General features: G+C 36.0%; 1 protein-coding gene across 3 annotated transcripts in view; it reads right to left on the reverse strand.

The window, feature by feature from the left end:
• Window positions 1–10,192: 10,192 nt before the first annotated feature.
• The window catches only part of RPGRIP1L (RPGRIP1 like), a 98,731-nt gene continuing 95,295 nt past the window's right edge, over window positions 10,193–13,628 (reverse strand). For all 3 annotated transcript variants that reach the window (XM_027092181.1, XM_027092180.1, XM_027092182.1), the window contains one exon: window positions 10,193–12,079. In XM_027092181.1, the coding sequence (XP_026947982.1) occupies window positions 12,032–12,079 (48 nt within the window). In that variant the 3' untranslated portion in view covers window positions 10,193–12,031. The remainder of the gene's footprint in view (window positions 12,080–13,628) is intronic.

Genomic DNA, 13,628 nt, shown 5'->3' on the forward strand with positions numbered 1-13,628 from the left:
GACATTCTGAGCCACACTGCATTTCTGGAATAAACACCTCTTGATCATGGTGTATTTTATATATAGTTAAATGTGGTGGTCAGTTCTATTTGGTAACATTTTACTTGGGATTTTTGCTTCAATATTCATGTGGGATTACTTTCTAGTTTTCTTTTGAGTATGTGTGTGCAGTGTTTATTGGGTTTGCAAAACAGTGATATATTCACTTCTTTAAAAGATTATGGAAATTTTCATTCTTTTTACATCTCTAAAACAGTTTGAATAGCATTAAAATTATCTAGTCTTTGAAGGCCTATGAGAATTCATCTGTAAAACCTTCTGGGGCTAGTGCTTTTTTGGATTAACTCTTTAATAACTGTATTTCTTCCATGGAAATTGATCTTTTAAGCTTTCTATCTCTACTAGGGTTAATTTTGTTAAGCTGTATTTTCTAGAAAATCATCCACTTCATCTAGGTTTTCAAATGTATATGCATAGAATTGTGCAACTTAAGATTCCTGACATTTTACCAATAGAATAGCCACTGATTCAGTAGTTAATCTCCAGTTGTCATGTTTTAATCTGTACTTGTGCTTTCTCTCTTTTATAATAATTAGATCTGTTTTGCTGATTTTTTTCAAAGAAAGATCTTTTTATCTATTTCTACTATTTGGTTTTAAACTCAAGTATTTCTGCTTTTATCCTTGCTGTTTCCTTCTCTCTACTTTCTAGATTTCCTTTTTGTTCCTTTTCTAATTTTTGAGATAGATATTTAATTCATTTATTGTTACACTTTCACTTTGATTCTTATAAATATTTAATCTATTTTAAATAGATTAAATATTAAATTTTAAAGAGAATTGCATTCTCTTTTTACCTTTGTTTTAATTGTATCTCAAAGACTGACATATAGTGTTTTTATAATCATTATTTTTAAGAGAAATTGTTCAGTTTCCATTTATATTTCCCTTTTGACTAAAGAATTTTTTGATAATTTAAGATTTTCCAGATGGAGACGACCTCGTGCCTTTTGATTTTATTGATTTTCAGTCTAATTGCATTGTGATAACATAATGTTGTTAGTTTGCATTATTTTTATTTGAAAGAACTTACTGATGTTTTCTTGGTGACCTCACATGTCAATTTTCATGAATGTTTCTTGTGTATTTGAAAAGAAGAAATATTCTCTTTAATAAGGGTGAAGAGTTCAATATATGTTTATAAGATCTACCTTGGAATTATGTTGTTTAGATTTTCTATATATTTATTTATTTAGCCCATTTGTTTTGTCTTGAACTAAGAATGGATCTTACAAGTCTCTTCTAAATGTATTTCCATGTGTTTCTCTTCTGTATTCTGTATGAAGGCTGCTGCTATGTTCTTTGATACATAGTTATGAGTAACTTTTATATCTTCACTGTGAATTATGGCCTTTAGTTATATAAAGTGTCCTTCTTTGCCTCATTAAGCCCTATTCCCTCCATGAATTTCATCTTGTCAAGATAACAAGTTCACAATCTCTGATTTCTTTATGTGCATTTGCCTGGTTATAATTTTACCTACCCTTTTAATTTTATTACACTTTGTTTTAGGAGTGTCTCTTACAGTATAGAGTTGAATTTCGCCTTGAAGGACAATCTGAAAATCTTTTCTCGTAAGTTAGTTAAGACCATTTACATTTATTGTTACAACTTAAATACTTGATCTTATCTCTGTTCTATTGTTTTATGCTATGTTTACTATGTGTTTTTCATTCTCTGGGTTTTGTTTTGTTTTTTGCTTTTTAGTTTTAAAAAAATGTTGGTGATTAGAATGATTTGTGGTTCTTGTTTTAGTATCTTTCCACTAATATCTTTATATAATGCCCATGTTTTCTTTATTTAGGCTTCAACTATCTGATATGTCTGCTTTAAGTGATATCTTTGACTCTCACCTATAATCTATGTGAAACCAAAACGAATTATTCTACTTTCCCATTTCTTTTTCCCTTTTCCCCTCTTAAAAAAAAGGTGTTATATCTACTTTGCCAGAGCATATAATTATTTGCTACATACTATTCTTCCATCTTGTCCCCACCTTTCATTGGTCTAAGATCTATAGTTAAATACAGTCAGTGCTTACCACCAGTCTTTTAAAGTTTCCTCATTCATCTCTTAGCTGGACGAAAGTGGTCTTCCAGTAGATTCCTCAGGAAGGACTCATTAGTACAATGCTCGTGAATTCTTGTCTAAAATTGTTTTTTTCTATAAACAAGCACATGAAAAGATGTACAACATCATTAGTCACTAGGGAACTACAAATCAAAACCATAATAAGATACCACCTCACACCTCACAAGAATGACTATTAAGAATTTAATATTTTAAATCTTTGCAAGTGTTGCAAGGATGTGGAGAAACTGGAATGCTTGAATGTTGCTAGTGGGAATGTAGGGTGGTGCAGTTGTTATGAAAAGCAGTTGGTCAGTTCCTCAAGAAATTAAGTAGAATTGTCACATGACCCAGCAATTGCACTTCTAGATTTATACCCCAAAGAGTTGACAGCAGGTACTCAAACAAATGTTTGTACCAAAATGTTCATAGGAGCAATGTTCACTTAGCCAAAAGGTAGAAACAACCCAAATGTCCATCAATGGATAAATGGACAAATAGTGGTTATTAACACAATGGAATATTATTCAGCCTCGAAAAAGGAACAAAGTACTGATACATGTTACAATGTGGATGAACCTCAACAACACTATGCTAAGTGAAAGAAGCCAGACACAAAAGGTCACATATTGTATGATTCCATTTCCATGAAATACCCAGAATAGGTAAATCCATAGAAACAGAAAGCAGATGAAGGGTTGCCAAGGGCTGGGGAGAGGGTAATAGGGTATAAATGCTTAACGTATGCAGGGTTTGTATATTGATGGAAGCGTTTTGAAACTCTATAGAGGTGGTGGTTGCACAACACTGTGAATGTGTTAAATGCCACTGAATTGTTCACTTTAAAATAGATAATTTTATGTTACGTGAATTTCACCATAATAAAAATTGGTTTTCTATAGCCTTGATATTTGAAGGATAGCAGAGTTGGACTAAAAAAATCCTTGGTTCACACTTCATTTGAGTTATTTGATGAGTATTTCACTACTCTTGCTTTTGTGATTTGCTCTTGCAAAATCTAATGCCAACCAGATTTTGTTTTCTTTATAAGTGACTTTTTTTTTGCCTGGAGAACTAGAGGATATTCTTTCTTTAACTTTAATGCCTCCTTGTTTTGTTAGGATATGTTTCAGAGTTGACTGTTTTGAAACAATTTTCACACATGGTGGACCCTTTCAGTAAGTAGATTCAGGTCTTCTTTTATTTCAGGAAAGCTTACTTATGTTTGCCTGTCTATATTGTAGTTATCATTTTCTCACTGATTCTACCTATTTCTTTAATTTCATTTTCTTGGCTCCTTTCATTTCTATCCACTGTCATCCTTAGTCTATTTTCAGTCATATTTATTTTCTCTTAGGTACATTATAATTTAGTCATTTCAAGGTTAATTTTTTTTCTTCAATTTCTTTCCTAACATCAGTTCCCATTTTATAAGTTCCAGTTTGTCTAGTTTATTTTTATATTCCTGATCTGTTTTTTTTCCTATCTGCAACTGCTTTTTGAATTATATTTAATTCATGTTGGAATACTGTATTACATTTTCTTTTGCATCAGGCCTGGTTTTATTTCTTCTGGAGTTTTGCATCTACTGAAACATTTTTCTTAAACTTAAAAAAATTGAAATATAACATAAATTCAGAAAGTAAATATCAATAGCTGATCACCATGCTTCACTTTTTTCCCCACCATCTTAATCCACCATCATTAAGAATCTATCACATGCTAGGGTTTATCACAACACAACTTACCATAAATCATGTCATCCTTTTTGCCATTTGATTAGTGAGTGACCCAGTTTCAGAGTCCCATCATGATGTTCCACTTTCTAGGGCCATTTCTGGTATCTACCCTTAGCCTGGGTTCCCCCAAAGCAGGGTCTGAAACAGGGGCTTGCATGCAGGTACTTTATTTGGGAAATGATCCCAGTGAGAGGAGAGAGGGTCTGGGAGGAGTAAAATAGAAGGAAAAGCCAATGCGAAGTTGTATTATCGGGTTGTTCACTTCTATGAGTGATGGGGCTTATTCTTGCTGGAACCCTATAGAATGCACCTCAGGGTTTTCCATCAGAAGGATGAAAAGGGGGAGTATTGGCTCCTGACTGGCTCCTGACTGCTATTGGCCAACAGTTCCCCTGGGGAGTTAACTTCCTTGGTTGTGAATAAAAGATGGGGAATGAGAACATGAAGTACGGCCCAAGAAATATTTCATACTATTTTCTAATGGCTTCCACTCTTTCAGTTAAGAAGTCAGCTCTCAGTCTTAGTGTTGTCTTTTGTCTCTGACTTTTAAGATTTTGTCTTTGGTTTTCAACAGTTTTTCTATGATGTGCTTCAAGTAACTTTGTTTATCCAGCTTGAGTATACAGGATTAATTCATTCTTGTAACTGTGTAGTCTGGAAAATTCTTAGCTATTATTTGTTGGAATATTGATTCTAATTCTCTTTTTCCTCTATGGGACTTCAGTTATGTGTACAGGCCTACTTAGTTTTTTTTACTGTGCTTTGCAGATTTTTTTTTTTAAACGAATTGAAGGTTTGTGGCAACCCTGTATTGAGCAAGTCTACTGGTGCCATTTTCCCAACAACATCTTCTCATTTCATGTCTGTGTCACATTTTGGTAATTTTCATATTTCAAGCTTTTTCATTATTATTATATTTGTTATGATGATCTCTAATCTGTGATCTTTGATGTTACTATTGCAAAAAGATTATGGCTCACCGAAAGCTCAAATGATAGTTAACATTTTTTAGTAATAAGGTCTTTTTAAAAAGGTATGTACATGTTTTTTTTTTTTTAGACATAATGCTATTGCACACTAAATAGACTACAGTATACCGTAAACATAACTTTTATATGCACTGGGAAATCAAAAAATTTGTGACTCACCTTATTGCGATATTCACTTTACTGTGGTGGTCTGGAATCAAACTTGCAAGTATCTCCAAGGTATGCCTGTATAACTTTCCACACAATCCCAAGTCTATGAACTGCCCCCTCTTTTTTTCTTCAGTATTTTCCATTTTTCTTCCCATGCATCCAAATTGATATTTTCTTGATTTTTTTTTTTTTTTTAGAGTTTCCTCTCTTCAATCGTGTCTGATTTGCTGTTGGATACTGACCTAATGAATTCTTAGTTCATAGATGAAGCTCCTGGATGATGATTCCATTATCTGAATTACTTATGGGTGTTTCACTTGTCTGCTTAGTCTTAGTCTTCGGTCATGTGGTCTTGTCTCCTTACGTGCCTAGTTAATTTTATAAGTGTATCAAGCACTATACATAAAAAACGTAGAAATAATTTGAGCCTGGGGGATTTACTGGGGCTCTTAGTCCTCAGTGGACCCTAAATTGCAACTTTTATTCTTCAAAGCCCTGAGAGTCTGTTGGAAGCTCTATTCAGCTTCTTAGCCTCTTACCCATGCTTTTAGATTGCAGTTGCATCTAGGAGAAAATCAGCCTTCCTGACTGGCTCACCTTCCCAGATTTTGTTCCTGTAATTGTATTTATTTGTTTATTTATGTATTTATTTGGTTGCACCGGGTCTTAGTTGCAGCAGGTGGGCTCCTTAGCTGTGGCATGTGAACTCTTAGTTGTGGCATGCATGTGGGATCTAGTTCTCTGACCAGGGATTTAACCGGGGCCCTTGGCATGGGCAGCGCAGAGTCTTATCCACTGTGCCACCAGGGAAGTCCCCTTGTTCCTGTAATTTCTTACAGCCTAAGTAAAATGAGCTTTCCAAGTTGTTCTTAACAAGAAGGGTGATCCAAACTATCAAATTTACAATTACTGGCATAGAGCTCCATCCTGCTGAAAAGTTTTCTCATTTTTGTTCTCTTATGGAATATGGATGCAGGATTCTATTTTTAATTAAAAGTTGTTTTGGATTTTCCTGGACCAGCCAGGGCAGATAATCATATGGGTGGGGGAGGGGTTTGGGTGGCTTATAAGATTTCTTAGCTCAAGACTGTCCTCTTCTGTTGTTACAGTGAAGTGCAGTTTTTAAAATAAATGACCTTCTATTAATATTGACACCATTTAATGATACTATCTTCTTTCCCTGGGGCCCACAGTTTCAGCTGGTTCCTTCTTTATTTTACTACTATGCCTCCAAGGGAGACTTCCCCCTTCCAAAGTGCCTCCTTCTCTTCCAGAAGAGGTGTCTTTCCAAGGCTGCTACCTCTGGTCCTCTGCATTTCCAAGCCCCTTCCATTCACTTCCCCAGTAGCCAGTACTCTGATCCACCAGGCCACAAACCCATCCTCAGCATTTCCTCACTCAGGGTGGACCGTCTCCTGGGATAAACTTAGGTGATATATTATCTGTGTTCTGCCACCACTAAAATCTTGTCACAGGCTCCTCTCTTATGCTTAACCCTTGCCTTTCTCACCCCCTGGCGTGGGCTTCTGAGCTGATGTTTAATTATGTTCCCCACTTACACATAAAGTGAAGTTTGTAGGATTTTCTGTCTTCTGGTTATGATGTAAGAGTGGGTTATCCCTTGTCCTATTAGAACCCCAAACGACGATAACACATTTTTTTTTTTTTTTTTTTTTTTTTTTTGCGGTTCGCGGGCCTCTCACTGTTGTGGCCTCTCCTGTTGCAGAGCACAGGATCTGGACGCGCAGGCTCAGCGGCCATGGCTCACGGACCCAGCCGCTCTGCGGCATGTGAGATCTTCCCGGACCGGGGCACGAACCCGTGTCCCCTGCATCGGCAGGCGGACTCTCAACCACTGAGCCACCAGGGAAGCCTGATAACACATATTTTTAACATTTAGATAAAATTATTTTTTAGCTAGCCTTTTACTACTGATTTCTAATTTCACTGCATTTTGCTCAGAGAAACAAATTATAAGGTTTTGATTCTTTGCAAATTGAGACTTCCTTTGTGGCTGCGTACATGGTTAATTTTTCTTTGAATGTCCTGCATGCGTTCTATATCCATTTGAGTTTAGTGATCATACGAAGCAAATCTTCTAGACTTTTTCTTATCTTTTGATCTCTCACTCTCTGAGAATTATATTAAAAAACATATAGTCACTATAGTTCTGTCAGTTGTTGCTTCATGAATTTTGAGGCAATACTGTGAGATACATTTACTCAAGTTCACTACATCTTTGACCACTTGCTCCCTTTACGAGTATAAAATCTTTCTTTGTCCCTTGTTTTCCACCTTGGATTCGATTTTGTCGGATATTAAAACTGTCACCCTACCTTAATGTTTACATATTTAATACATCTATGTCTTGTTTTATAGCTTGTCTTCCCTCTCTTGGTTAGAAAAGTCTCCCCAACCTCTAGGTTGTATTGTAGTCTCTTAAGTCTTCTTCCAAAATTTCTCTTATTTTCCCTATTGTTAATGAGGCCGTGTAAACTGCAACAAAACACATTTACAGAAAATACAGCTTGATTTTAAAGTGATACATTTCCTTAAAATTTCTTAAAAACCGCTTATGCTTCAGCTCCTTACCAGTGATCGCTGAGAGCTTTCTGAGTTTCAGCCTCTGTTACTTCACTGTAAAAAGGTACAAAAGAAGCAAAGACACAAAAATTAGTTTGCTGTTTGTTTCCTTAGTTTCATGATGGCTGACTAAGAGTGCCCCTGTCATGTTAAATTAAGAGAAGTCTTAACACAAAGGAACATTTTGGGAAGGTCATAGATGACCTTCCAAATTTGGGAAATTGTCATAGATGCTGGTATCTAAAGAAGTGGTTATAGCACCAAGAAAAGAAGGAAAAAACGTGCTTTACTAATAACTAAAAATGAGTAGGGGGATAGACAGGTGGGAGGAGATGTTGCAGCTGAATATAGGTGTGAAGAGAATAGAGGACAGAAATATAAAGATCAAGATGTACATTTGATTTAAAAAGAAAACTGATGATGTTCAATGAACAGAGAGGTGATGCTGTTACAGGGCTGAGAAAGGTGAATCTCAATAAAGAGTGAGAGAGGGCAAAAAGCAGAGGAAATGTCCAAAGGTATCTACCATTGAAAAGAGGTCATGTTCTAAGTCTGAGGGACCCAGATTTTACTTCAGAAAAACTGAAGGAGAAACAAGGTTTAAACATATTAGTCAATGGTATATGGAAAACGAAAGGGCAAGAACAAAAGGTGTAATGGCATCAGGAACACGGGCCCAATTTCCCAGCAGGTCAGACTGTAAGGTGCAGTCCACTGGTGGTACTTTATTTTGAAATGGAAGTGAAGATTCTATCTTGCAAGATAAAAGAGATTAGGATGAGGAGATGTTTTCTAATTCTGTATTTTTGGTTTTTAAAACACTTGTTTCCATAGCTTTGATACTTCTTAGCTTTCTGGTTGACCGGCAGGTTGTTTTTGTTCTGAACAAAGGGGATGTAAAGCTGCATTTGCTCCCATTCATGGATCTAATTAGGCATGTTGCCCAAACTATAATAAATCATGGATTTAGTTTTTCTTTGTTAAGGTAGTCAGAGGCCTTCAGGCATGAGTGACTTATTAAAATGTACTCTCATAGTTGGGGATGAATGATCACCCTGGTATTGTCAATCACTCAATAATTTTATATCCCCAAAGCTCTCCCTTGGTTGTTTTGTACTACCCCAAAAATGACATTTTATTCTCGTATTTGTTCACAGACGTGATTCACATTTTGCTATCTAGAGCATAAGGAAATCATTCTAAATTCAGCAATAGTGCCAGTTTGACTAAAAAAAAGTTATTTTCCATATCCACCGGAATGTTAATCGGATTCTTGTTAGAACATGTGTAAGAAGTGGTTTTCATTGTCACAGCTCTTGATGTCAGATTACTAAAACAACTTATGTTTTGTTGTGGGAGCATGGGTGCACGCAGAACCTCCCCAATCACATGAACGCTCTCAGCCCACACTTCATAATACACAGAAATTATTTGTGTTTTGTGGTAACGACTGAATGGCAGGAACAGCAGAATTTCAACGTGGCTGTTCTTTATTTGATTAAATATATTCTCTATTTATTCTTAAAAAAACTAATTTAAGTTAAACGGCAATAAACCATGATAATTTAGAAAACATGTTGAAACTGAGAGTGAAGAGAAATGTTCTCTACGTAAACCACACTGTAAACCATAAAACTTATTTTTGTCAACTGCTTCTCATGACAGTGGCTAGGAATTTGACATTTCTACTACAGTAGGCAAAAAAACATGTAAAATACACTCTCCCACATACCACATCACATCTCTATTTATATTTCCAAACTAAAAGCATTTCAGCCCCCAAAAGTGCTGAGTGTACTGTGTACGTTTACACCAAGAGCTGTAAGTTCATACAAGCCTTACCTTAAGCCGGTGTATTTGTCTGGCCAGGCCCCCTGCCCAGCGCCAAGCCATACTTAATGCATCAGGCTTAGCTCACCAAGAGAAAACCATTGCTCTTGATCCTAAAAGGTGGGGAACTTTTCAGCGAACTCTGGTCAACACGACACAAAACAAAAAACTGTTCTCGGGCAGATTATGAAAACCATTTGAAGCATCCAAGACCACTTATCCACTTCAAAACGTGTCAGCAGCTATTCAACTACTTATGAAAATGAGTTTTGTGAAAATTCATGTAGTTTGAGGCCGAGTATTCTAAAACTAGAAAAGGAATCTTAAATAATCTGTTACAGTACACATGAAAGTGACAGAAACGTGGCTAATTCTCTAACGTTATACATGCTATACAGTTGACTAGATCTCAGAAGATTTATAATAAAAACTTCCCCTTTCCACTTAAAGATGCTATACAGTTGACTAGATCTCAGAAGATTTATAATAAAAACTTCCCCTTTCCACTTAAAGATCATAAGAAGTCAGCACAATCTGGTCTTCTCCCTGCTGAAAGGGTATTTAGTTTGGGATGTAATGTTTTAAAACAATAATACAAACCTCCTGGGAGAATACCACAATAAATGTCTCAAAAACCACTCAGTTAATCCCAGGGTATAATCCGGCTGTTTTAAATTACTGCAGGGAATATTACGGGCCTTAATGACACTGTAGCTGCTTAAAGCCAAAGAAAGCTAGAAAGAGAGGCCAAAAAGATGAGCTCAGAGCCAGCTGAAGTGACAACAAACATGTGGCTGTTTATTAGGATTGGAGAGGTTTAGTCTGCAGATGTTTGTGGTCTCTAGAAGGTTCCAGAGGAATGAGTTGTTATGAAGATTTGCAGAGTTTGATGAGAGCAAGATTCTTCTTGGAGATGGCAGGCCCCAGACAGGGAGGCCCAATGGTAGAGACAGAATTTATAGATTTCTGTGGTCAGATCATACTCTACTGGTTCCACAATGTACATCAACAAATTAATATTGTACGGATGTCATTTCAAAGCCTCCTAAAGACGAGAGTCATTATTGAAGCCATTAGAGCACAGATGGTTCAAACTATATGCAGATATTCATACTTGCATTTTTGCATTATAGCTGCTTTTTTTTTTTTTCTGTTGAACTGTAATGAATTGTCTCATAATCTATTCCATCTTCTTGCCATTAGCAGGCTTTGAATGTTCACAAATAGGAGCAAAGAACTCATTTTCCAGAGCTTTAATCACACAAAGAGGGAATGCCTAATTCTCTAAATGAAATGGTCTGTGATCACTGAAGCAGAGATTTAATATATCACGGCAAATTAGGTAGATTTTAATAAATTACTTATCTCCCTGAATACTTTACATATGCTTAAGAAGGAACATAGCCTGTTTGCAAACAGTGAAAACCCACAGCCTATAAAAATCCTTTGAAGAAAATGACAAATAAAAAAGTAAATTAAAAAATGAAATGCATTATATCCTAGACCTCTAGAGACAATTCCTTTGCAGCATTGATTCACAGCTCCATTAAAAATATCAATTAAATCCTTCAGTGAGATTGAGTAAAAGCTAGAAAATTAACTTTCTGAGCTGCTTTTCGATGATCTGGTTATCCAGATACACCCTCGCATTGTACAAGCTTGATGTAAATTTAAAAAATGATAAAAAGATACTCCTTTCAGGTCTAACTAAGCATATCAGAATTTCAGGCATATTTTTAATATTTTCTTTCTATCTCATAAGCTAAGTTTTCAAAGTGTAAATTTCATGTATCTGTCTCTTCTTTACATACACACATTCCTGGATCCCATATTACCATTACAAATACATGAAAACAATACAAATAAGAAGAACTGTACTTTTTAAGAAAGAAAAACAAAAAACTTGCAGTAATTTAATAAGTTGGTGCCAAGTCTCATTCTTTATATTTAATTGATAGAAATGGCATGCATCAAAGAAAATGCATACTGAGCTTTAATGTGCATAAAATGGATATTAGCATTTTAAAGAGGAAGATTAACACATTAATCCAAGTAATTTTCATATATTGCTTCTAATAAAATCTTCACAGTGCAAAACTCTTAATGAGGCTAATCATACACATTCCATTTAGTGGGACAATTAGGGATAACGTAAAACTATTTCTTTTTCATAGGTTTTCTAAGATTTATGCTTTTTGCTTATTAAAAATAAAAATGGGAATTGCATTTCAGTTCTTCATAAGAAAATGTTGAAAATGCAAATAGACTTTCTCATGTTATCATGTAGGTATAAATTATTGAGAAGGTGTTGCCCACTGTGGAGAACTTAAGTCCTGAGGGGGTGGCAGTCATGGGAAGGAGGGAATAGAAAAATAAACAAATGGAAAAAGTATACAAAACTTGAACACTTCAAACCCAGGCCTCCTCCCTCCCAGCTTCTCATGAATTATAGATTACATACACCAGAGTAATTACGAAAATCTCATCTAAGTGCTTTCATGTGAGCATTTACTCAGGAGTAGGAGATGCCTCTGGAGCAGTTTCTTTCAAGCCTCCAAGTCATCTCTGTATTGCTCGTAGACAGACCGTAGGGCATGGAGTGCTTCGACAGTTACCCTGAGCTTGCCAATACCTCCACCATCTGCTCGAGCATCCAAAACTAGGGAGAAGATAGCAGAAAAGTGTTAATATCATTCAACAGATTTTTCTTCAGAGAGCCTAGCTGAAACAGTAGTTGAAAAGATGAAAACAGCTCTACAGAAGTCCAAAGTTCACTGGTATCTCAGAAATCTAAAAATCAAAGCTTGTCATGTGTGTATGAGTGTGTGTATACACATTTCAGATGTACTGTATGTATGTATACATATTGCTTGTAAAGTTAAAACTAATGATCTAATCCTGAAGTTTACCCAGTGGAAAGGCTATAGGATAATGATTCCCACAGAATCAGAATTTCTTAGTAGGAAATAAAAGTCTAAAAGGGATGAAGATATGACAACGAAGAATTTGTTCTAACATACCGCGTTAACAAATATCAGAATGGCAACTTACTGTAAAGAAATTACATGATCATTATTTGAAATGGTTATTTATATATTTTTAAAGATTCTTTTTTGATGTGGACCATTTTTAAAGTCTTTATTGAATTTGTTACAATATTGCTTCTGTTTTGTTTTGGTTTTTTGGCCACAAGGCATGTGGGATCTTAGCTCCCCGACCAGGGATTGAACCTGCACCCTCTGCATTAGAAGGTGAAGTCTTAACCACTGGACCGCCAGGGAAGTCCCCTGGAATGGTTATTTATCTTTCTAAGGAAAACATTCCATTTAAAATAGATTATATGTGAAATTAGAAAAAGTTAAAATGGCAGACCCAGAATCTTAAGGTCTATGGATTGGCTTTGAGGGTCTATGAACTGATGTTGCAAGAAAGTAGATGCAAAATTTTGAGCGTCTGTGGGCTTTTCTGGGAAGGAGGCACAGCTTTAGTGGTGTATCAGAGGCAGACTGTTTGATAATTCTCTGAGCTCAGTGGTGGGGGCCAAATGGGATGCTGATTCAGACCCCAACCCTCTGTGAACAGCGATAACCTACTAGTGACTCCAGGCCAGAATTTTGGACTTTGTAAGTCTAGACAGCACTTATGAGTCTATATAGTTTCCTATGTATTTTCCTGGTGGTTTTCCTTGAACTTTTAATATGTGTGTGTGTTTAATTCTAAGAAAATTTGTAAGGAAACCTTCAAATAAAACTTAGTATACAAAGACTTAGGTGGAGAAATGAGCAGGCAGGGAGATTGCAGGGAAACAAATGGTCCCCAGCGCACTGCCGAGCCTTCACCTCTTCTTTGGAACGCCTCACTTCTATGTCTGGCACAGAGCAACGCATTAAAAACCTAACCTTACCAGCGTTTAATTTTCTGACTCTTTCCCAGAACAAGGCCACAATAGCTGTCTCTATCAGACCAATATGATCATTTGTGGTCTTGCAGAACGAGAAGATGGCTTTTGAAACAGCACTGACTGTAGAAAAGATAAAGAATCTAAAGCACAGATAATTTTGAACATTTCTGTCAGACTCTCTTGGTTCTGGGTGTTTTTAATAGGATTTAGGTTCGTATTTTAATCCTCTCATCTTTTTCTTCTGTGCCTGCCAAAGTTGTGATATGTGTGTGATATGTATAGTTTATAAAATTTCCCAGAATAGGTT

This window comes from Aethalodelphis obliquidens, unplaced genomic scaffold (genome assembly GCF_003676395.1).
Source record: "Aethalodelphis obliquidens isolate GAN/ISIS:26980383/991018 unplaced genomic scaffold, ASM367639v1 scaffold75, whole genome shotgun sequence".
Classification (NCBI taxonomy): domain Eukaryota; kingdom Metazoa; phylum Chordata; class Mammalia; order Artiodactyla; family Delphinidae; genus Aethalodelphis; species Aethalodelphis obliquidens.